Source organism: Ciona intestinalis, chromosome 2 (genome assembly GCF_000224145.3).
Source record: "Ciona intestinalis chromosome 2, KH, whole genome shotgun sequence".
Lineage (NCBI taxonomy): Eukaryota > Metazoa > Chordata > Ascidiacea > Phlebobranchia > Cionidae > Ciona > Ciona intestinalis.
The window spans coordinates 4,981,609-5,006,550 of NC_020167.2; the positions used below are offsets into that span (position 1 = coordinate 4,981,609).

A 24,942-nucleotide genomic window follows, 5' to 3' on the forward strand; every position below is an offset into this window, starting at 1 on the left:
TCGTCTGCGTAGCGTCGATGGTGTAACGGTTAGCATTGGTGCCTTCCAAGCACTAGTTCCGGGTTCGACTCCCGGTCGACGCAGTCGTTTGCAACTTTTGCATTTTGTGAAAATACGCTTTTAATGAAAATTTTGCATTTAGTGAAAAAGGCTAAACCAAACATATTCCCAAGATAAAACTTCTCGCTCCAAAGTTCCGTGTTTTGTTTTACGAAATGTTCCATGCGCATGTCAATTTGCGCGCAGTTCCAAATTACATTTTATTGTCTTTAAATACAGTAGCGTATAGAGTATTTTGTTTCTTAAGACTGTTGTTTTAATTGCTCAATAATTATAGGTATAATTACGAATGGTAACACCCGGACAGCAACGTCGCTGGTTGGGCTATATATATTGACACGGCCTTTATATTATATCGTTAAACCAAGACGACCCGAGTAGTTTATAACATTATAAACCAGCACGTCAGTTTCTTATACCTATATGCCGTTTGTTCACTTTGTTTTTCCCTTCTGTGATAAAGAGTTTTGCAATTAAAGTACGACCTTTGGACGCAACATAAAGATTTGCAACTTACGCAAACGAAAGACTAGTCCGTCACTACAGACCATTGTGATCGGCGAGGTGTAGAATTAGGTTGAACAATTTGACCTAAATAAGTCAAAGAACGACCAGTGCAGGTTGTTTTAAATCTGGTACACCGTAATCGGTTACTGGAAGAACAAAACTTGATACTTTTCTAGGGATATTTATAAAAAGGCTGGTAAAACAGCTGAGCTAAATGTGCTGTACAGCAGCCATAAAACGTTGAGAAAATGTTTTGTGTTACGTCAAGTTACTCATTAACTCAATGTAAAGATTGATATAGCCAGAGCAAATTGTAGTTAAGTAGCGCATATACCCAACTTGGAAACTGCTATATAGTTGGTAAAGCGGATTAGGAACCATGTGGGAATTCGCACCGCTTCGTATTCCTATGATAAGAAGACTTCAAACGTTGGCTGTTTCTCATTTTGTGTTCTGCTTTCTTGCCTTAGGTAAGTCATATCTATATCTATAATGTATATATACCGGTATATGTACTTATATGTGTATGTAATTTGGCCATGTAGAGAGTATAGGGCGGGGAAAGACGGGACATCCCTAGTACACAATATCTACAAATCTGTAATATTCTACCAAATGAAACGGGAAAAGAGAATTGCAACGTATGCCATCTTACCCCCAACTTACTATATTTAATTTTCGGAAACTAAGAAAACTAACTGTTAAATTAAATGTTTTTAATGTATGGTTTTCACGTTTAACCACTTACACACTTCATGCATGCAGCTGCCACATGCACTTTATTGACTATCTACATTACTTTGTTCACTTCATACTGGCCGATCACCACCGCTTACCTTGTGTTCTTATTCTTGGACCGAAACACCCCGGAATCTGGTGGAAGAAGAAGCGAGTGGGTGAGAAATTGGAGTCTCTGGAAATGGATGAGCGATTACTTTCCTTGTACGGTGGGTCTTAGAAAATGAAGCGTTTTAGGATATGTTGCTTTGCAATGCTGACTTTAGAATTGTCTATCTATATGTATACTGTGGGGTAAGATGGGACACCTTAGCACATAATATCTGAATGTCTTGGTCGTGTTTTAAACTATTAACAATTTAACGGTCTATATGGGAGTCGTGAGAACGGGTTTTATAATTCCTTGAATGTGGTTTACTATCAAATATAACAAGAAAATAGAACGAAACAGTGTCCCATCTTTTCCCACCTTACTTTATACAGTTTCTGTGAACCTATCCAATATTTAATAAGTTAACAAATGCCATATCACCAATTACAGTTGCACAAAACCGTTGACCTCGATCCAAAAAGAAACTACATATTTGGCATCCATCCACATGGGGTTTTGTGCATCGGATCTTTCACTCACTTCTCCACGAATGGCTCCGGATTTTCGCACGTTTTTCCGGGATTTACATCTTATCTTACGATGTTGCCTTTCTGGTTCAAAATGCCCTTTTTTCGTGACTATGTTATGAGCGGCGGTAAGTTGAGATAAATGAGTTTCGATTTATTTTGCTTGTCGGCATATTATTAAACTAAACAAACGCTGTTGCAGGTTTGACTCCAGCCACAAGGAAAGCCATCAAACACACAATAACAAGGCCAGGTGGTGGGCATATATGCTGCATTATACCTGGTAAGTATGTAAACTATATTAGTTCAAAAGTATATAATGAATGGCCACGTAGATTATACGAATAAAAGAAAATATCTGTAGCAAAAAATACAAAGTTGGCGTTTCAGTTTACAGTTATTTAGATGTTAAGGTAAAAAAATGCACAAATTGATATAGTAGGGTGGAAAAAGATGGAACAAGTTTAGCACCTAATACCAAAATACCCTGATCGTGATTTAAACAATTAACAACGGCCTATGGGAGTCGTGAAGATACCGTTTTATAAATCTTTAAATGTCTTTTGTTTACTACCAAATGAGACGAGAAAATAGAGTGAAAAGGTGTTCCATCTTTCCCCACTCTACTATAAGACAGTTTAAAACCGAAAAGTTACAGTGATCAATGTATTACAAAGGTGGTGCTCCAGAATCTCTAAACGCACGGCCTGGAGATGTTGTATTGTTGCTGAAACAAAGACTTGGATTTCTCAAGCTGGCAATAACGAACGGGTATAGATTTTCAGTTCCTATATACACATTTAGTTATTTATCACCGTTATCACAAAGTAGCGTAGGCTATATTTATCATGTTATTTTTTCTCTTTATTAGTTAGCAATATTGGACGCTGTAAGCGAGAATTTTCTTGATAAACAGCCATATTTACCCGCTATTTTTGCCACTTTTGTAATTTTCAAACCAATATTGATTTTTTTCTCACACCTAGAGTTCCTTTGGTTCCCGTGTTTTCATTTGGCGATCACGCGTTGTGGGAGCAGAAACCGAATCCCCCCGGTTCCCTCATCCGTAGGTTCCAAGATAGCTCTCAGAAGTGGATGCAAGTCGCTCTTCCCGTTTTCCACGCACGGGGTATCTTTCAGTACAATTTTGGACTAATTCCGTACAGGCGTAGCGTCCATACCGTAGGTTCGTGAGTATTTTAATTTAAGTTTGTACGATTTTGTTCCCTGTCAGCGTGCAGTTGCTTTCGCTGTGGAATAAGCAAGATGTTTTTTTTTTATCTAAAGTTCAAACCAATTAATCATTTTACCATCAGCATACCGGTTAACAAATTGTTAATTTTAGTGGGCGAGCCCATAGAAGTGCCACAGAACAGTAACCCGACATCGGAGGACCTTATGAGTTTGCAAGAGGATTATATTAATCGATTGAGAGCAATTTTTGACGAGCACAAGAGCAAATATCTCCCAGAAGATTGCAAACTGATCATCAACTAAACTAAACTAAACTATGCAACCAAAGCTTTTTAAATTGAGTTAGTTATAGTAGTGTGAAGTAAGATAGAGCACCTTTAGCAATAATGCTGTCCAAATTTCCTGGTTCAAACAATTAATAACGGACGGGAGTCGTGATGAAACGGTTTTAGAATACTTTAAGTGTTTTTGTTTACTACCAAATGAAAAGATAAGGTAGAATAAAAGGGTGTCTCATCTTCCCCCACCGTACTATATATATACACGATCGAATCATTGTAAAAAGAGTGTTTTATTTCTGTTCGAACTTGAGTATATATAAGAAAAACATGCTTTGAACTTGAATATAAGACAAACGAGAAAAAGTTAATGACGTGTTGGGTCCGAGTACAAGAAACTCGAATTTCCTGAATAAAGAAATGTTAACTTAGTTGTTAATTTCATAATATTTCAATGACGTGTTATATCATCAGCTCCTCGCTTCGTTTTACGATTGAAATGGTTAGTTGTTAATGCGTTGTCACAAAATTGTTTTTGTGCGTTATAAGCGTAAAGCTAGTTGATATTAGCGTCTTGGACTGGTGTCCAAAACGTTGCGGTTAAAACCAATAAATTACTTTATAAAAATTGCGTTATCAAGAGTAAATCGGCGATTAGCCACCACCGTAGACAGTGAAATGTTGAAGCGTCCGTAAAATCCACGCCTTGTACGCAAGGACATCGACATACACCCCAGGAGACGGAACTCCACATTCAGTTAAACCGTATGAGGTGATACCGGCAAGATACCAACCGCAACTTGATGCTCGCGATTGCCTACATGCAAGCGGACCACCTGAATCTCCCTGAAAAAAATCAAATATAAATATGTTGTATACATGGTCAGACTTGGTACAGTTATAGACATAGTACACGGCTTACTGCCCTACCAATACACGGCCTTAGAATATACACTCAATGTTTAGTCCATGAAAACAATGAATTAAAATGGGCATATTCCATATTAATTCTTTTTTTCCCTCATTTTATCTGAGCAGTTTAGGTGTATGTCTAGGCAATGATGAACAAAACGCTTTCTTTATATAACTATACCCTAACCAAAAGCCAGTAAAACTTGAAAAGATTGTTATAAAAACACTTACTCTACATGTGTTAGGGCTGTTGGGAGTTGACGATCCAGCACACAAGTTTTGCTCCGGTGAGTACCCACCAAACACACGCTGGCATTCTGCTGCTGTTGTGATCGGTACACGCGCTGCTCTTAATTTCCCATAAGAATTTGAGTTACTCCCTAAATGACAAAATTATGTCAAAAAAAAACATGATATAGTTAAGTGGGGGTGGATGGGACACATGTTCATTCAACTTTCTCGTCTAATTTGGTAGTAAACGAAGAACATTCAAGGAATTATAAAACCGCATCTTCACAACTCCATATAGATCGTTGTTAATTGTTTGAAACACGATCAGAAAGTTTGGATATTATGTGCTAAAGGTGTCCCATCTTCCCCACCTTTACTATATAATATATTTTTATTTCTTCGAAAACAAAAGCGAAGATCGTGTTATTCAAAAAAAAAGGAAATGAACCGCAAAACGACAGTCGTTAAAACCCGCTGTATGAATAAAAGGTGGTAAAGAGCGTCAGTTCAAAAGTTAAAGCATTTCTTTACGCCCAATCTGCGTATACAATTAGGGTAGATTTTTACATGCAGTCTAAACTTACGGGTTCTTCCGTAGCCTGTAATAAAGCATTCGTCTCCCGGCGTGGGACGACTAGCAGGAAGGCATAGTGTACCGACGGAGTTGCTTGAAATGTCTGCTGGTTCCGCAAGTCGGATAATGGCAATGTCGTTGCGTACATGATTGTAGGTGGACCTGTAAAACAAGCTAACTGTAAAAAAAAACAGTTTTTAACCAATTAAAATAGTTATGGTACCGTGGGTTAGGATTAAATACTATTATCACCTGGATCCTATATTTCCTGATTAGGTTTTACAAACGTTAGAATTTAACAAACGTGTTTAGAGTCGCGGGGCAACATCTATATAATTATGTAACTGTTTTTTGTTTACTGCCAAATGGAAAAAATGGAACATAAACATGACCCATCTTACCCCACCATATACTCTATATATCGTTGAATGTGCTACGTACGTGAAATTGGGATGTCTGCGAATCGCGCTGATGTATTTTACTTGCGTCGAAGTGGAGTTCACTTGGCCGAGCACAACGTAGTTTGAGGTTAGCGTGTCCCGACTTGGATCGTTGGTTCTGTAAAAAGTACAACATAAGAACACACATAAGCGGAGCAAGCAAAAGAGTTTTTAAATGAACTATACAATTTTCACGAAACGACAATAATAAAGTTGAATGAATAAATGACAGTTATTTACCCTCGCGTATAGAGACATTCGTTAAAAAATGAATGTCCTATATAAGTATCACACAAAAGCACATACATACGCCCACAATATGGGAGCGTCTGTTGCCGTGGAATATTGGTTAGCGCGCCTGTCTCTAAGCCAAAGTTTAAGCTCTTTTGAACCTAGAACCTATTTTCTTTTTTCTTTTTTTTTCAAATCAATGGAATAATTATAAAAACCTACCTAGAACCTATCGCAACGATAGTAGCATTCAACCACTGACCAACGACACCAAATGGTTCAGTATAATTATCCAATTTCAAAGTACTTACATCACACAATGAGCGGCAGTAAGCACATACTGCGAAGATAGCAAAGTCCCGCCACACAAGCGATCGTCGAATATGAACAAGGCTTGCCATGGCCAGTCACTCGCTCGAGCTGCTTGGCCGCAATAGATTCTCGAAAACTCGTTTTGCTGAGAGCATAATGTCAATTAAGCATTGTATAAGCACATAAACGAATAAATGGGAACAGTTTGAAATGCTACAGGTTACACAGTAGGAATAAAATCAAAATGATAACTTACTGGATTCAATATTCTGTTGCTGCTTCCTCTTGCTTGAATGTTACAGTTGCGTTCAGTAACCTGGTCTGCGCACCCGCACACGTGCTGCTGAGTTGGGTTGTAGGTACTTGGAGGGTGACTGTATAATCCTATTGGTAGGAATAATAAACTTTATATAGTAGGGTGGGGAAGACGGGACACCTTTAGCACATAATATCTAAATATTCCTATCGTTTTTTTTTAACAATTAACAACGGTCTTTGGAAGTCGTGGGGATATGGTTTTATAATTCTTTCTGTGTTCTTACGGGAAAATAGAATGAAAAAGCGTCCCACCTTCCCCAGTCCACCATGGTTTATCGACTTCATAAAACGCTATTGTTTAGTTTAAGGATGACTTTATGCTATTCATATATACCATGTACAGTTGCTCTACATACCGGAGGGTCGGCTTGGGCTCAAGGAAACTTGTGTTGGTGGACGGTGTATGATCGTGGGTTCCGTGATTCGTAAATTATTGGCTGGTAGAGGACTGCGTACCTTTAGGAATATAAAAAATATTAAAGTACTAGAATTCATAAACCTGCACATTTTCGAGCACAATGTGCAGGTCGTAAATTTAAATGTGTACATTTTCAACGAGCTTATTTTTTCGCACAACTTCTGTTGCATATAAGAGAAAATACTTTTAAATTGACGAACCTTCTGCCCGTGATTAGTCGGGGTGATGGAGTGACGAAAGCACCATATGGTTCCCTGTACTGAGGAATCCCAGCAACAACCCCTACGGATACAGTTACTGTATGATATCCCTTCATACCCACAGTCATATCGGTTGACGGGCGAAATATCGCATAAGTCGAAACGACGAAGCGAGTAGGAGCCTGCAAAGAGATTTGACGGATCAAACAGCATACAAACTTGTCAAACAACTTTTACTCGGAATGTCGATATCTAATTTACATCAACACCACCAAGTGTGTATGTGTTTACAGCTGCGGAAGCTTAGCATCATATTGTGGGCATGTGACTAACAACTTTTAAACTTTGTTCGGTTCAACTCACGCCAAAGGGATTACATATACCACCAACAAGTTACAAAAATAACCTTGGTAAAACAAAACTGTTGCTATGTGTGTTTGCAAATATCGAAAATATTATGTTAAAACGTCTTGTAAACCGCAGAAACAGGTTTTTAAACCTGCCTTAGCTGCCTTATCTATATGGAATATCATATTTATTACGAACCTAATCCGGTGCTGTTGAATTGTGCCTCGAAAGACGAACTTGAAGCGTTGCCAGGCGACCTCACATCTGTAAATATTTATAAAAAGAGTGTGTAAATAAATGTATTTTGCTCAATCCTCGCTTGATAAGAAAACAAGTATAGTTATAACACGGATGTTCTGTTTCATGCACCTCGTGTTTGCTAAGAAGTAATGTAACTTTGTGGACGATTGGTTTTTCTGTGTGGTTAAAAAATTAGGTCATTTCTTACCAAGGACACATACGCTCAAAATGGTAGAAGCGACGAGCCAGTAACCTATCGGGTATTAGAGGCAGCGGTAACAGCTGTACTGTACAATGGCGCGAACAGTTACGAATTTAAAAATAAAATAACTTACGTCTGCAAGCAAAACCAGAATCTCGGCTGGGCAAATTGGTTCCGTTGCCATACCGCCAAACCATTACATCCTCACCGGCAACCCTCGTCGGTAAGCACCATTTCAGATGGCTACTCACGGGCTTGAAACCAGCACGACATCGAAGGACACAGTGGGACAATTGGTTCGAGCCGTTAGTGCAGACTTGATGACCGTTTGGAATTCTCCGTTGAAGGGCCGGGCATTGATAGGCTGGAAAATAAAATGCTTTCGTCTTAGAGTTTGAAGATGGACATTGTGCAATAATCGTACGTAGTTCTATCGACTATCGTGCATACCTAAAAAACCGTTTATATTCAAACTTGTATCATTGTATATTCATTTACAAGTTATCAAATGTAACGTGGCAAACGAGCTGTAGCTTTAAAATTGGACACCAAGAAAATGTGACGGCAAGGAAACAAGGTTCTACTTGCATAGTTCCTGCCATTACCCACCCACGCAGGAGACTTGTGTAGGCGGTTCCCACGTCAGTCGGTTCCCATCACAAGTGATGCTGCCGTTTCCTCGTAATCGGTAACCTTGGTTGCAGCTGTACGTACAAACCGAACCAATAAACTTGTTGTCGGTGCACCTCACTTCTCCGTGATGAAGATACGCCAAGGCAGGACATGATACTGTGTGATAAGCGATGAATTATTCAACCAAGCTACAAATTGTTCTGACATATATATAGTGGAGAACAGCTTCAAAGAATATCGATCAATTGGCAAGCACTTATATTGACGTTGCAGAAAAACCAGTTGAGCTATGGTTTATTTTGATAACGACGCATATATGTGCCGGTGATTAAGATTTGCTTTAAGGTATAGGAAGCTAGAAAGGAAACCGATGCGATATGTTAATATTATCTTTACGAATGTGTTGTAACATTAAGACGCCGACAGAGAATTATTAAACGAGGTTGTTTTCAATACAAACATTTGCTGATGTGTATAAGATTATAGAACAGCACCTTCGCATGTAGTTGAAAGGGAAGGGGTCCATGCTCTTAACAGGGTATTTCCTGAGCAAGTACTTTCCTCTGCACCCCTCGGCGAATAACCTTCATTACAGTATACGGTGCATCTCGAACCCAGAAAATTATCGTCAGTACAGTTCACTAATCCGTACGGGAAGACGGGTAGTAATGGCGGACACGTGACTGCAAAGGAAATTGAAAGTATTTTAAAATCGAAGTACGAATACTATGGGATGGGGTAAGATGGGACACATGTTCATTCTCTTTTCTCGTCCCATTTGGTAGTAAACAAAGAATGTTAACAGAATTATATAACCGTAGCCAGGACTTCAAAAGAGCGTTAATAATTGTTAAAAACACGATGAGGAAATATGTGATTTAGGTGCTATACCCAGATCCCATCTTACCCCACAGTAGTACATACCGGTCAATTTTAAATATATTTTTTTGCAATGTTAAACCGAGGTGAACTTTCCTGACCATAAAATCTGCCCCGGGGACGCTTTGCACGAAAAGGTATTTAAAAAATTGTTTTTGCATTACCAAGAAAACACAACAAAATCTCAAAAATTTTGCGGTAAAAATATGATGTTCATTTTTAAGGCGCGTTCGGCCTCAGTCGGATGATATGGTGCTTATTATGGTTTGAGGCTGGGAAGAGATTATAGAATTAAGTGGCGTGATATGGCTTACCATTATATAAAGATTTTGTATAGTTATTAAACATTGCCTCGAATAAAGATTTGATTTTTTTTTGAAAATGCTAGTTTTTTGTGATGTATAGTGGGGTGGAGAAAGACGGGACATATTTTCTCGTCACATTTGGTAGTAAACAAAGAACATTCAAAGAATTATAAAACCGTATCCTCACAACTTCCATAGACCTTCGGTAATTGTTTAAAACACGATCAGGATGTTTGTACATTATGTGCTAAAGGTGTCCTATCTTACCCCACAGTACCACTATTACGGCTTTACAACAAAGTTGCATGATCACAACCAGACGCATGGCCCACTTAATACATTATCGAGTAGGACATGCCATACATTATGAATATGAAGCCATTATCCTGCACAAACCTCTGCATTGTATACCATCCAGATTGCCAGCGATCACAAATCTTTTCGATTCTATCATCCCGTTTTCTCGATAAACGTTAGATCGTGGGTAGGGGCTGTATCCGAATGAACAAGACAACAAAATCCCCACAACTAGATCGCTTTGCGTAAGATAAGCGAGTCCTCTGTTCTGATGATGAAAAGTCATGGTATTTAGTTCGCTTTCAATTCGACCCAGAGTGAACATTATTGGCTAATTGGTCACATTGGTGGTTTCTTAAATGTGTAGGAATGACGCTACGTGTTTTAGGCCTAGTAATTGAGCGATAATTGTTCGAAAATCGCGGTGTCTAGAATTCAATCTGTCAACCATATACTCAAACACGGTACTTCATTTTAAAGCTTTAATTAAGGATTATCGATAAATTAAGGAGCGGCGTCTCTTTACAGAACGCTGAGAACAGCAATCCATTGTAAAGACCCAACTTTACAATGCACATATATAGTCACTTTACAAGTTTGGACAGGTGTTATATATATATAGAATGTGAATAAGTAAACTTGCTATACAAGTAGTCGTCCCTTCTCGGCGAAGCACACACGACAGGTCAGAGACAGGGTTGTTAAAATAATGTCCGTCGGTTTCTAAATATAGATTACGGCGGAATAGATGCGTGCCGAGTTGCACTGCGTCAGACAGTAACACGCAACTATTACGTCATAATACGAGAGTAGTGAGCGAAAGCGTGAAAATAAAATAAATAAAACATTTGAAGTTAATGCTTATATCCGCTCTATGTGGTCTATACATAGACATATCCGCGGCAAAATGCGTCACTTACAATAAAAATAAATTAAATTTATTGCGTTTATGAGGGTACGACGGGTGCAACTTATGTTAAGTTTACTTTTACAGTAACGATAGCCAAATTGTAATTAAATCTTGTTTCATTCGCGTTAATTATGGTTACAACCAATACAGTCATCCATTTCGTTTTGTGTTTTTTATTTTACGAGTTTTGTAATTTTTTACTCAATGGGTTTCGGCTGCAGAGTTTTATATCTTATTCCGAGTTTGCATAGTCACGCTTACCCAGCCGTTGATCACGTCGCTTCGTCCACGCAAGAACCCAGCTGTGTAGTAGGCGTTCATCGTCGTCCATAGTTGACCACGTGACTTGATACACAGTATTGTGACGTAGCCGCCGTTGGTCTGACGTACGAACACGTTTGACATCAAACACTGAAGCGGGAATTGGCTGTCTGTATTTTAAATTGGTTTAGTATTCATCTTTGTTTAGAAAATCCTGTTTATAACAGATACACGATAATTAAGTGAACATATATATAGTAGGGTGGGGGAGATGATACACTTTTCATTTTAGTTTCTTATTTGATTTAGTATAAACAAAAAACATTCAAACAGCGTAGTTTTTTTTTATATAAACCGTATCCCCATGACTTCCATGCTAAAAGTGTCCCGTCTTTCCCCACCCCCACTTTTAGCACGGAAGTCATCCTCACGACTACCAAAAGTATTTTTAATCTTGTTTAAGCGAATAGGAGACGTAAATATGACTTATTAATTACAATAATCAAGATTCGTTTAAAAATATAAAATTCCAAGTTTTTTTTAACAAAAGTCTTATCTGTAAAATAAATCAGTTCATATCTGCAGTTGCTGATCGTCGAAATTAATGTTTATACTTCGCTAATGACCGCTTACACGTCAAGCAACACCGACTTGCAAATGCCGCAAATCTAATAAACGTTGATTATCTTGGCATTTGAGGCATTCGTCACTTGTGTGGGCAATACTCGTGTGGTACATCAACTCAAACTGGGCGCGTGGCCGCCATTGAAAATTGTTGTGATTATTTGCTTAATTGCCGCGTTCGAACGGATGGCGTTCGCGCAGTTAAAAACTCCGGGCGAGTCGCAATTTACGCTATTAGAAAATCATACGGTTAACGGGTGTCAAAATAATTCCCATAAACTCGAAAGGCGAGGCGGTCACTACCAGGCCCTTCTATTGATTAAAGTAATATGACGACAGCAATTTTATAAAAAAAAGTCGGGCTTCCAGTTTTTCAACAAACCGACTTGGCAGGGTATAACAATATACGTAATATTTTGCACTACACCGCAGGTACAACTCAAATTGCAAGGCGTAATATCGGCGGCATTAACGCCTATCACCACACCCCTTTTACGTATAGAATGGCGAGAGCACCAGATTGAAATAACGAGGTATCGCGCCTAACCATGCCACAAATAGATTTAAAGCGGCAGGAAAATTGCCGAAATGTTGTTCTCTCCATAAAGTAAAGACATAATAGCCTTTTCCGAATAGCCTTTTAATATTACGGTAACAGTAGATGGAAAATATCATTGTAGCAATCATGTATTTAGCCAAAATACTGTCCTTTATTAAAATATATGACGTCTACTGAACAGGTGTTATAGACAACATTTATGCTCGTTATCAAGAACGTAGGCGTCGTAATCGCAAAGCAATTAAGTTTAAATTTCGGAAAACCGTTTCCCCGAGGTTATTGAGTAACCGTTGGGTTCTATAATTTCCTTACTTACCTATTGGTGGTAGAACACTCTGTTGCGTCATAAGGCGGCCATACGGATGGTTTATTGAATTAGCAGCTGCTCGAAGACCATTAGCTGTGATGTTAACACCAAAAGTGATGGCCCAAAGCTGAACCAAAACTAGCAGAAAACTTAAACAAACATTCATAATTCTTTCCCTCTAGCTCTAACCATTCGCTGATGAAGTACTGACTTGTAATCTGTGATATATTTGATGTAATGCGTTACCATTGCACGTTTAACTTATTGACCTTTCACAATTATAAGTTCATGTCGATTAAACGATGGCAGTCGCCGTGATCATTGCAATATTAACAATAAATGACGTAAAAGACTTCTGGTTTTTCATACTCAGTATAATGTGCGAAATTTATAAGCTCCCAACAACTTCTAAGTATTTTTAAAACTCCTAAAATTTTCTAACAACACATAAGAATCAGGTAGCTTATGTTGAAGTCTAAAAAACTCTAACATAAGCTATCTGCGATCGTGTATGACCTATAATGGCTTCTGTTATGCTAAGATCAGCATTGTACTACTCTTCTTATATATCCTAGTTACCAAATGTGAATCGCTTCGAGAAAAAGGGAGCTCTTTTTCCCCCAAGTACCGTCGTGGTTGATATTGCTCGAGGCATCCATCGTGCGTTGTTACAATGTATTACTTCGAATTCACAGCGTACACAACATTCGGATATCCGGGGGAGCATGCGTACGAACGTATATACGGAATATGAAATGCGGCTTTGCTTTAATTAGTACTATAAACTTGGCAATTTAAAAAAAACATTGCAATACGTATTTAAATATTTATTGCCTCGCAGAACAGTCAACAGAGTTTACGTAACAAAAATAAAGTAATGCATTTCTTGCACGCACAAAACGTATCAAGAATACTCTGTATATTTTATATATTTGTGCCATTTTTTTATATTGATATATCACTTTTATGTTCTATGCATGTGCTTAGATTTCAGTTTGGCGCGCCGATTCGTAATGACCATTTACATTTTACAAACAATCGTCGAGAACATGCAGATCTTCCACGTCTGGCTGACGCATAAGACCAAGCGGATAACACGATTTTACCGCATGTCGGAGCCATTCGTCAGGTATAAATAGAAATAGCATTTACGAAACTTAAAGTTTACAAACGAGACCAGTCGATCTGTAAGATCCTGTCATGTACCACTGTGTATGGCCTCATATGTACATTGTGGTTTTGTAATACCTAAATACGGTCTGGTTATTACTATGTGTTTCGTGATGACTGTATAGCAACCGTTCTACAGTTAGCTAAGGAATCGAGACAAAACCAATCACGATTTGATACCGTACTCCGAATAGACCATGCACATTATAAAAAGTTTCCAAGAATACCTCGGAATTCTGTATAACTAGATCACCTTCGTTATCGACTTCGCAGAATATCAAACTTTTTAAATAGGGCTGTTACAACATACGTATATCTGGCGTAAACCTACTATCTTTGGGCCGCTCACGTAACAGGTGTAGACACACAACACAAACCAAATTCCGAGATATTATCAACAAATAGTGGTCAGCTCACGGGCGTCGTAGCTCGACAATAACAAAAATCTTCTTCGCTCTATTACGTTCTACGTGCAAAGAAATAGCAAATCGTGCGACGGCGACGTTTTGAGTTGTACAATCCTGGTCGCGCATGTGTCAGATCGGTTTGTTAGGTCATCAGACATATCTTTATATGGAAATAATCGTACAGACGCGCTACAAATGTTTTGTGTAGCAGAAAACGAACGTTACTGTTTAGATGAGCACGCACCACCTATTTATCTTGCTTCCAGGAACACGTCTTCTATGACGTAACAAACATCATGGCATTCGTCATCCTGATTAGGAAAACAGTCTTTTGTTGACTCAGCTTAGTCGGTTACCTTAACAGCTGATAAAAACCTTGTCATGCTATATGAATCTATCAGAGGACCGTATCAGGTTATAGACATTCGTTATTTTAGATAAAAATGTCCGCTAAACTACGACTTGACTCCTGTTTCATTATAATTGTATGAATTCTGCTGTTTTTCCCAATTAACAAAATTATCTGAACGTGTACAGTAGGGTGGGGGAAGACGATACACCTTTTAGCACATAATATACAAAATATCCTGATCGTGTTTTAAACGATTAACAACAGTCTATGAAAGTCGGGAGGATACGGTTTTAAAATTCTTTGAATGTTTTTTGTTTACTGCCAAATGGAACGAGAAATTTAATGAAATTGTGTCCCAACTCCCCCCCTGTATAATTCGCCCTGAAACAATAGTTGTATCGACCAAAGAGATTTAAGCAAGGAGTCTAGTTTTAATCTCTCTGGGGGCAGAATCTTGAATTTTAATTAAAGTACGAACTTGCGTTTCCTGCGCATTAGATACTCTGAGTAAATATAGCACTATCGATTTATACAACTATTCTTTTTACTATAGTATTAAGTGTGGTGCTATTTCTATTTCCATCTGTTTCATATGTAACTATGATCTATATATTACTATAACGACCAATAAAAAAAACAAATACTTTATAATGTCCCAAATCGCCAGCACAGATGTATTCCGTTGTTTATATAAATATATATACGATAAACAACAATGAAAGCGACACCAGAATCTATCAGCCTATGCCTTGCAGTAAGCTTCCTTAAAATCCTTTATCAATTTTTCTTTCATTGGAGCTTCGACGAAAGAAGAACGAAGGGCGTTTAAATTCTGACAAAAGACGGACGTTTTATTACAGCATAAATTATTACTAATACTCCTAAAATAAGAAATCACGAACTCCAAGTAAAAAATCGTAGACGGTTCAGATATAGTAGAATGGAGAAAGACGGGACACCTTTAAGCCAAATATTTAAAAATCCTGACTACGTTTTAAACAATTAACATCTATGGGTTTTATAATTCTATGGGTTCCCGTATAAAATACAGTTTTATAATTCTTTGAATGTTTTTTTGGTTACTACCAATTGGGACAAGAAAATATACTAAAAAGTGTCCCATTTCCCCATCAAACTAAATAGGAATAATTTTTAGTTTTGCAATGAGTTATCCATTGTGGAACCGAGCTTTAATTGGGCTACTTACAAAACGTGTTCAATAGGTACACTAATATAACTTGTCTTTAGCTTATATTGTTTTCTATATTTAGCTTATATTAACATAATCAAATAAACATTATATTAACGTATTTAAAGTGTGAACAATTTCACACTAATATTAACACGTTGTGATTGTAAACCGTGTGTTTCGGATATGACCGTCTAATCTCGTATTTCCGTTATGGATATTATGATGCAGTTTATACGCACACATGCGCTATTCAAAGCAATGAAAGGCACGAAGACATCAAAAACACGATATTGTTTTGCCACTTGACATTTGGAATGCAAAATTAATTTTCCTTAATGCACGCTGGTAATTTATAACGCAAGTACGTGTTAAATGACCTTACCAATTCCTTTATTTGCTCCTCGGTGAAGCGGAACATGCGTGACGCCACGTCATAATCGTGCAGGATATCCGCGTCGTGGAATCCAGGGTTATCGGTATTCAATGAGAAGTTTACGCCGTCATTTAGGAAGCTGCATGTGAAACCACAATGAATAATGGCCACCACGTCCGAGACAGACATTGAACAACACGCATTGCGGGATTTTCAAACGATTCGTCATAGAATATGTTATATCCACTTTCTCATTGACGGATTGCGCTATTACCTTATCGCAGGATGCGCTGTCATGTCTTCAGGTACAGACGCGGTCAGGTTGCTGGAAATCGGACAAACCTCGAGATGGATCTGCTTTTTGATGACGTCATCATATACCGCTTTGTCATTGATGGTCTTGTAACCGTGCCCTATCCTGGTGGCGTGAAGCTTATGTACAGCCTGTAATACAAAACCAAATAAGCTGCTTGATTTTCCTGATTTCCTAACGTTCACACAACCTCGTGCACTTGGTTTGGTCCGCCCTTCTCTCCAGCATGAACCGTTATGTCAATACTGTGCTCTTTACAAAACTGAAAAATAGGTAGGAACTTAAACAACCTAACTCAATAAAATCAACACACCGTTTACATCGAATGCTGCTTTGTGATCGTCGAATGTTGAATCGGCTTCGATTCCTGCCCCGGCAATGTCCAGCGCCACAACACCACGCAATGCGAACTCTTTGCACATATGGGCAAGCTCCATGGACCAGTCTGGCAATTACATTAAACGGCGTGTCAGTAACATATATAGTAGGTAGAAGAAGATGGGACACTTTTAGCACAAAATATATAAATATCCTGACCGTGTTTTAAACAATTAACACCGGTCTATGGGAGTCGGGAGGATACAGTTTTATAATTCTTTGAATGCTCTTTGTTTACTACCAGATGGTACAGGAAAATAGAATAGAATGTGTCCCATCTTAGTAGGGTGGGAGAAGACGGGACACATTTACCACATAAGATCCCAATATTCGGATCGTGTTTTACACAATTAACAACGGTCTAAGGAAGTCCTAACGATACAGTTTTATAACTCTTTGATTGTTCTTTGCTTTCTACCAAATGGGACGAGAAAATAGAATGAAAATGTGTACCCTCTTGCCCCACCCTATTATAACACAGTTTGTATTGCCTATTTAAATTCAAATACTGTACTTACCAGGTAAATCTAATAAAGCACACAAGATAAATCGTACAACAACAGGGAATCGAGATCTTGCTTCTTCAGCAGCCGTACACACTGCTTCTACTACGCCACGGGGTGTAAGAGTACCTCTGAAAAAGATTTTTTTGAATTGGAAAACAGAACTATGCTGATATACAAAGATAAGAATTTACTATGTGTATTACATCATTAAAATTAATCAAGAAAATTTCAAAAGCAGGTCGCACCTCTTTTCGTAAAAAAAATGATTGAGTGCATATATGGTATATACGGTGCGTGGAGGCGGGACACCTTCAGCACATAATAACAATCAAGTTTAAACCCAATAGATTACAGCAAGGAAACTGATTTTAATCTCTCCGAGTCCACAGTCCAAACGCTTACGCGGTTTTAGCGTTTAGCCGGGGTGTTACGTCACAATCAGCCAACAGGTGCGGGCAGAAACGAAATTCGATGTAAGAAATTCCTTGCTGGTGCTTGTCCTCGATTGCCTCCATTGTCAATCTTTTGATCGCTTCTCGGCTGCCGCTGCCACGTACATATATAGTTTGTTAAACTTTTCACCATATAGGTTAATAACAGCACGACAGTTAGGCTTTTTTAAATGATTGTCAGGTTTAAATAAGTTTTTTTTTACTTAGTTATGATACTGTTATTTTTTATTTTTACCTAGTGTGATACCTTGATACCTATAAATTAAAAGAGAATTCGGATTCTAATCACATCGCCAGCAGAAATGTCAATAATGGCAAGAAACAATTTATAAATGTACGTCGAGTATCGATTTACTATATGATAGGCGCCTATTAATTATTCTTGTATGTGTAGTTACGTAAATATATCATTTTTCTTACGCAAATACGGGTGTTGTGACCATAAAATGGGCAAGATATTCATCGAGGCTGGCAGTTCGTTGCAGTTTACATACGAGCGACCTTAGTTCATTCACATCGTATGACGGCAATTCGACCCCACGTTCTCTGACATATAGGTAAATGATTGTGATTATAATTTGCTATAGCGTGGCCTAATCATAAGTTTATACTATACAGTGTATAGCAGTGTTTCTTAAAATGGGGTAAATTTACCCCTGGGGGTAAGTCCTTCGTATTAGGATGGTATAGTCATTAATCCAAAACCACATAAGTTGATGGAATTGTAAAAAGTGTGCCAATTGTAGTACTTTAGTACCAGACATTGAACAGCTTTGTTAAAAAGGTAAAGCATACAAGAAAGTTTAAGAAACACTGGTGCATAGTACACACGGACGTCACTACAATAACAATATTTATCTTAAAACGGTTTATTCGAGGCACATTCAACATAAACACTTACCTTGCCAGTTCAATACATGTCGATAGTCGAAAGCAACCGTCTAAGTGGCAGTGCAGTTCCGCCTATGTAAAAATGAAACCGGTTACAGCATTGTACATCTTACGTCATCGAGGGAAGACCCAAAGGTAAACAAAGTTCAAATTTGCGGGACATTGGTAGGCGAGACGTTTGGTGTAACTACAGTTCAGTAACCCGAGTGTACAAACAGTAAAAAATACCAATGTACCATAAAATGCTTTGTCATCGAGCTCATTCTACTATGCACACAATAAATTTGGATGATTTGCTTTGTTAGGACCCACTTGAGCAGTCTAGTGTTATTATATACCCTCGCCTGCAGTGAAAAGTAGGAACTGCAATTCGTGCCGGTATTGCAAATTTCCGACAAAAAGTCGACATTCTTTAGTAGGTGAAGCGACACAGCAGGTTGCAGAATAAACATTGTACCGTTTTTCTCTTTCACGCGACCAAAATGTTATGATTATTATTATGTACTGTTACTATACACGTATTTTCGCACTTTCCCAATCCTCGTTACCGTTACCGAAGAAACAAAATAAATTTCATTCATTCATTCAAACCAGCCTTTAAGTATCAAATATTATCACACTTACACAATCGAACAAACACAAACACGTCTTTACCTGTATGCTAATTGGGCTAAAGATATATACCAATATAGAACTACGTTAAACATAATCTTACACACCTTTGGAAAATCGAATGGCATTGCGAAGTTCCAACCCTCTTGAAGCAACTAAACGCTTACACACGCAGTGTACCTTTGTGACGTACCATTAACCTGCGGGTTACGCCGGTGAAGAGAGCGAGAGGAAAAAAACACAAAATCAAAAAAGAAACGCGTTCATGAAAATTTGCGTTTTCGCAAGCGCTGGTATACGGAATAAGTCTAATTTTTATGTCGCAAAATTTTATAGGTCTGATATATGCTGTGAACGCCACAGCTGTGACGACATCCATTCATTATTTAAAAGGCGTGAAAGGACGCAGAAACCTGCTATTTAATGAAGCCACATTCTTTGGAACTTGTATTATATATAAACCCTGTTAAAATAGGTAACTTCTGATGTTTGGTAGTTTTTTTTTTGTATCTTTTTTCGTGGATAAAGGATTTTGTATATTTTAGACAATTTAGAGACTGTTAACTCGACGGTTGCCAAACCGTAAAATTAAAACACCAAAACAGGAAACGATATTCGATACAGAACAGTCTGAGCTGAACGCTAGACTAGGCATTTAGTTTCGAAGGTTGCTAAATATACAATACAACCAGTCGCTTAAGTTAAGTACTGTGGGGTAAGATGAGACACCTTTAACACATAATATCCTGATTGTGATTTAAACAATTAACAACGGTCTATGGAAGTTGTGAATATACAGAAATTGGAATTTTATTGGTTTACTACCAAATGGGAAGAGTAGTGAATGAAGTCCACAACTTTTTACTAATTCGAAAACACACAGGGTGAGACGGGACATTTAAAAACCTTGTAAATCTTCCTGGGAATACACGTAAATACCGCGATATAAAAGGCTTTGAAAATCCAGTTAAAAGTGTCGTTCCCCAAGGCTAAACAGTTTTAACACGTTACTTACATTTGCTTTATACCCGGAGCAACAGAATACACAAATCAACAGTTTTATTTTTTATTTTAATGCATTTGAACTTGACGAGAATATACCATTATTATAGCGCAAATAAAAGTTCTTCAGGAATTGATTGCCTTCTGAAAAATGAAAACAGGATTAAAATACCTTCATATAATTTGTGGCTGGCGTTGGTGGAAAGCCACTACGGCACGACAAGCCCCCAGCCAATGGTAGTGGGTTTCTACTTAGGTGAGAAACCCTTGCGGGATGTTATTGTCCACGCAGGTTAAAAAGACCCTATAGAAAAAAATATTACAACGAACAACGACAAACAGACAAAAATAATACAACGAGGTGCAAATAAAAAAAGGGAGAAATAATATGAAATACACACAACAGCTCATCCATATCAAAAAATAGGACGATTACAAAAAATTAATTAACGTGGACATAATCATTGAAACATCTTTAAAGAAAATATGGTTCAAATCTTGAAGGATAATCAGATGCAGTGTACAAATTATTATACATCCAATCACAAAGAGTCAAAGCCAATAACGGCCCTGCATGTTCGAATCACCTGACAAGTCGCCATGTTGGTACCGCGATACTCTCGTCGTATCTTCACGCAGTATAATATCGTTCGGATGTTAAGCACCGCTTCGACCGTTATGAAACTGCGTCAGGTTGTTACGAACCGCACTAATAGTGATCTAAATATTCGAGCGTAGCATCACAGTATACCAGTATAGTGACCTAAATGAGTGAGCGTAGCATCACTGGCGGCGACGTCTTTGCAACAACCCAACGGTAACGTAACTCAGTCTAGAACCGTGACGTAACCGCACCGAACGCTGGGCTCTAAAGACCCATCGACGTACAGCGTAATTGTAACGTGGCCAGCGTCACAATTAGGCTTTTGTAAAAATAGCAACAGGTTATCGGGGACAATTAATTAATGAAAAATGATGGACATCAAATTTAAAAGTTTAACTGCGTATATATTATATTGCGCGTAGATATTACTCCAGTATTTGTGTACCAACATGACGTTCTTATAAAGTGGTTAGGACAATGCAGAATCGCTAAAAGATTCAATCTTTGCGGAAGAAACACACAATGACGTGTACACCAACAAAATCCGATCCAGCAAGATGTTTGCCGTAGTTTCATTGCACATGCAAAATGCACTAAAGTAGTGACTGACAAAAAGGCTGGCCACATTAGATCCAGCAAGTATGAGACACAAACACTAATCCGGCAACACTGTAAGAGTGCTCCAGCAACCACACCCAACAACACACAACTCCTAAGCCTAAGCAAAACCCCAAACCGGTATCCTTATCGTCGTATTCGTCTTTTCTCTTCGTCTGCAAAACAAAAACGTAAAATTAGTTGGGTTAAAATGTTCCATGTCTTTAATCGTTCCGCTTGGTTGTAAACAAAAAATATTTACAGAATTGTATAACTGCAACTATATAAAAGATTGCGTTGTTCATTGTTAAAAACACGAATAAGAAAAATGGGTTATATATAGGGTGTGGGGGGGACAGGTCACCTTTAACACATAAAATCCAAATATCCCGACCGTGTTTTAAACAATAAACAATCGTCTAACGGGAGTCGTGAGGATACGGTTTTAGGGGAGTCGTGAGGATACGGTTTATAATTCTTTGAATGTTCTTTGTTCACTACCAAATGGAACGAGCAAATATAATGAAAAGGTGTCCCATCTTCCCCTACCTTACAAAATATTAGAAAAACAAAACATGATACACTATACCTTGCGCTTTTCTTCTGCAGCTTATACAGAGGCTTTTCTGTAACAATAAATAGTTAAACGTCTGTTAATATTGTGATGTATCAATTACCTTTATTCCCGATTTGACCTTTTTCCTCTTGATCCTCTGTGACGTCACATACAACGTTCTGAAATATTGTAAAAAAGATGTTTGCAAATACTAAGACTGTAACAAAATCAAGCAACTTACGAAGTGGGTTCTTCTGTTGCGTCATCACCACTTCGTGACGTCACAATTCTGATGGCATCTAGAAAAAATTGGTGTACGTAACAATGCCTATTGTGATTTATACTTTACCAAATCTTTGATCTTCATGCTTCATTTCTAGCTAATAGCATGAATATATTTTAGAATAGATTAAAATTATTTTTAAATTAATACGACAGTATATAAGTATAATGTGCCTTGCGACGACGCAAAGCGCGCATGGGGCCCCATGAAAAAAATGTCGCGAAAAGCAAGCGTAAAATAGAAACCGCAATGTGACGTCGCAAACGTGTGCTCTCGTCGGGCGTGAACCTAAATATGAAGTAATAATCACGAGCGACGGCGAAGCGGTTATGACGCGATGTCATGCATACGTATTGTAACGCAACGAAGCAATTGAGTAAACCGATGTCACTTCGGAAGCGACCTGTATTGTAACAAAACTAAGAACCGTAGCGAAATTCCTGAAAAAAGTGTTAAATATTAAAATAGATTAAAGTAATAATACCAATCGCAAGACACAGTAGTAAAATTATTAGAAAATGTATACTTGTGTGTAATATACTCACAAATAGTAATATTCTAGTACAGTCACACTAAATAGCAAAATAAAAACATATAGTTTATAATTAAGTAATACTAAACAGTAGCAATGGTACTTAACTTCAACTCTTGTAGAAGAAACAAATATAATCCTGCAGTGAGTTCATCCAAACAGTATAGCTTTGTCGCTGCTTCTTCCAAACTGCCTTGCAAAGTTGCAACGTGTTGTAAGTACGACGTTTTACATGCCCGGGGAATCAACGAAATGCGGAAAACGTCGGCTAATGAAAATGGTTGACGTGGTGGATTTAAATTCCCCACTTTTCTCGATTGCTCCCCGCTGTGCTTCAGTAATGTATAATTGAGCACGTAAAAAGGCCGTGTGGATTTTTTGTCAAACAGTTGTTCTTATTCAGCTTTTTTACATAATATCCATGGATGTCGTGAAGATACGGTTTTATAATTCTTTAAACGTTCTTACTATCAAATGGGACGAGGAAATAGAGTAAAAACTGTTCTATCTTCCCCAGCACCCTATTATTACAACAGTAATCCCCTTGTGCACTTATAGTTGAACCGTGAGAATACAGACGAATAATACTGTAACGTTCGTTATTGCCTATTATCCAATGGTACCGGTAAAGGAGATTAAAAAGTCACGGGTTTGCCCGAGTTCTGTCTCACACACTCTATACTATATTTTGCTTGCCCTATTAATAGTTGAGTTTTCCTTCGTGTAGTACACCTGTGTATTGTCACACCTGTAGAACACTTTTTATTAGTTTTGCACATCTAAGCGTATGTAGTGGCAGTCGTACTTAGTGACAGTTGAAACATTTAAATTGTTGCAACACCTAAACACATTTTTTACACGAAAACAGATTGACGTTAGCTGTTAAATGTCACCAACTTAACGTTGCCGGTTGGGGCATGGCCGACAAAGTTTCGATAACCGCTACGTTGCGCAAAAGAGCAACGGGAGCAAACACCGAGTGAGAAAACCGATCATACATTTCCCGGTTTAACCAGCTATCGAAAACGCGTCTTCTTTGAAAATGCTTCATGAAAACTGACATGATGGGTAAAATTTTAAATAGATACCTTGAAGCAGATCGAAGAGTAATAAATGCAAGCTCATGAAGGCTACCGGTTTTTTAAAGCTCCAATATAATCGCACGCAGGAGTTTAACGTATAACTATAGGCACGGCTCCTACAGGTTATTCATCTAGGAGGTGGAATGTTGACCACTGTTGTTTTTCACTAACCTGCAAATCGTATCTTACGATCTTAGAAAATAAATATTATATTCACATAATATTAAAGATTTCAAATATTAGTTTTGTTCAAATATTATCTTGATGTAATGAACGTATTTTTTCCAACAGAATTGCTTGTTTGTCCCGGTACAATTTAATTGTCACGATATATCTTTACTGACGACAATACATCTTGAAATCTATGGCCCAGGAATGCAGCGACAACGAAAGTCAAATATACAAGTGCGTTTGCAGCAATTAGGCATTGGCAGGTGAAATGCGGGTAAGATGATAAAACTGTTGTACGCTGCTCCTTAGGGGAGAGCAGCAGTGCATTCGTATATACACAGTATGAAAATGTGACCGGGTTCTTTTAGAACACGAAAAGAAAAGCTAACACTTGGAACGAAGGGGAACAACAAAACGTCACAGCGGTTAACACAAATTACGAACAAAACGCAACAGCAGAAGCAACCGAAACTCATGGTGTGCATGAAAATCACCCTGGCTGGATTAGAAAAATAACATTCTACAAAAAATAGGGTAATAATCGTTAAGTGGCGGCGGGGGTCGGAGATCAGAACAGCTTGTTTTAAATAGCCATCCCTTGTCTGCCTTCTCCGTCCTTAAATCGCTTTGCTCCAGCAATGGACTCATGAGCAACCACATCTAGTGCGTGGTTCATCTCGTAATCAAGCGATTCCTGCGAAAATAACAGCGTTTTTGTATGGAGAGACAAAGATTTTGTGTGTGTGCTAATTAAAGTCGTGATTTCCGCATTGCGCCCACGAGAGTTTGAAACAATTCAGCAGTAACTCGTGTTTTGGCCCGAACCCGCCCAGCTGCTTTGCATATTTTGTAAGATATAGTAGGGTGGGGGAA

General features: G+C 38.2%; 3 protein-coding genes and 1 non-coding gene across 4 annotated transcripts; 2 read left to right on the forward strand and 2 right to left on the reverse strand.

Annotated features, from left to right (window-relative positions):
• The first annotated feature begins 11 nt into the window (after positions 1-11).
• trnag-ucc lies at positions 12-83 on the forward strand. The gene has a single exon. It is a non-coding gene; the product is annotated as a tRNA-Gly (tRNA).
• A 683-nt stretch (positions 84-766) lies between these two features.
• On the forward strand, positions 767-3,675 carry LOC100187260 (2-acylglycerol O-acyltransferase 1). The gene is made up of 7 exons (XM_002120843.3): positions 767-1,037; positions 1,333-1,514; positions 1,847-2,051; positions 2,126-2,206; positions 2,601-2,694; positions 2,910-3,109; positions 3,269-3,675. The coding sequence occupies exons 1-7, from the start codon at positions 947-949 to the stop codon at positions 3,418-3,420; spliced, it is 1,005 nt and encodes a 334-aa protein (XP_002120879.1). The 5' UTR covers positions 767-946; the 3' UTR covers positions 3,421-3,675.
• Positions 3,670-12,811, reverse strand: LOC100180900. The gene is made up of 15 exons (XM_002120764.5): positions 12,606-12,811; positions 11,107-11,276; positions 10,035-10,203; positions 8,949-9,137; positions 8,431-8,610; positions 7,955-8,185; positions 7,578-7,643; positions 7,032-7,213; positions 6,770-6,869; positions 6,352-6,479; positions 6,095-6,240; positions 5,554-5,670; positions 5,123-5,274; positions 4,539-4,687; positions 3,670-4,241 (listed from the first exon to the last, which is right to left on the reverse strand). The coding sequence occupies exons 1-15, from the start codon at positions 12,760-12,762 to the stop codon at positions 4,050-4,052; spliced, it is 2,328 nt and encodes a 775-aa protein (XP_002120800.1). The 5' UTR covers positions 12,763-12,811; the 3' UTR covers positions 3,670-4,049.
• A 2,367-nt stretch (positions 12,812-15,178) lies between these two features.
• Positions 15,179-19,428, reverse strand: LOC100184870 (adenosine deaminase-like). Its single transcript, XM_002121201.4, has 10 exons — positions 19,350-19,428; positions 18,641-18,702; positions 18,160-18,285; positions 17,690-17,833; positions 17,300-17,415; positions 16,724-16,848; positions 16,594-16,665; positions 16,365-16,534; positions 16,100-16,229; positions 15,179-15,357 (listed from the first exon to the last, which is right to left on the reverse strand). Exons 1-10 carry the CDS (start codon positions 19,368-19,370, stop codon positions 15,268-15,270), a joined length of 1,056 nt encoding a protein of 351 aa, XP_002121237.1. The 5' UTR covers positions 19,371-19,428; the 3' UTR covers positions 15,179-15,267.
• Positions 19,429-24,942: the final 5,514 nt, after the last annotated feature.

Coding starts and splice junctions, on each gene's coding strand:
- LOC100184870 (XM_002121201.4), bottom strand. CDS start 19,370: ATGCCATTCGATTTTCCAAAG. Junction 17,416..17,689: donor CGGCTAAACGCTAAAACCGC/GTAAGCGTTTGG, acceptor AATCTTTTTCAG/AGGTACTCTTACACCCCGTG. Junction 16,230..16,364: donor ACAGCGCATCCTGCGATAAG/GTAATAGCGCAA, acceptor TTTCACATGCAG/CTTCCTAAATGACGGCGTAA.
- LOC100180900 (XM_002120764.5), bottom strand. CDS start 12,762: ATGAATGTTTGTTTAAGTTTTCTGCTAGTTTTGGTTCAGCTTTGGGCC. Junction 8,186..8,430: donor TACACAAGTCTCCTGCGTGG/GTGGGTAATGGC, acceptor TTTATTTTCCAG/CCTATCAATGCCCGGCCCTT. Junction 4,688..5,122: donor TACAGGCTACGGAAGAACCC/GTAAGTTTAGAC, acceptor TTTGTCATTTAG/GGAGTAACTCAAATTCTTAT.
- LOC100187260 (XM_002120843.3), top strand. CDS start 947: ATGTGGGAATTCGCACCGCTTCGTATTCCTATGATAAGAAGACTTCAA. Junction 2,207..2,600: donor TATATGCTGCATTATACCTG/GTAAGTATGTAA, acceptor TGTATTACAAAG/GTGGTGCTCCAGAATCTCTA. Junction 2,695..2,909: donor AAGCTGGCAATAACGAACGG/GTATAGATTTTC, acceptor TCTCACACCTAG/AGTTCCTTTGGTTCCCGTGT.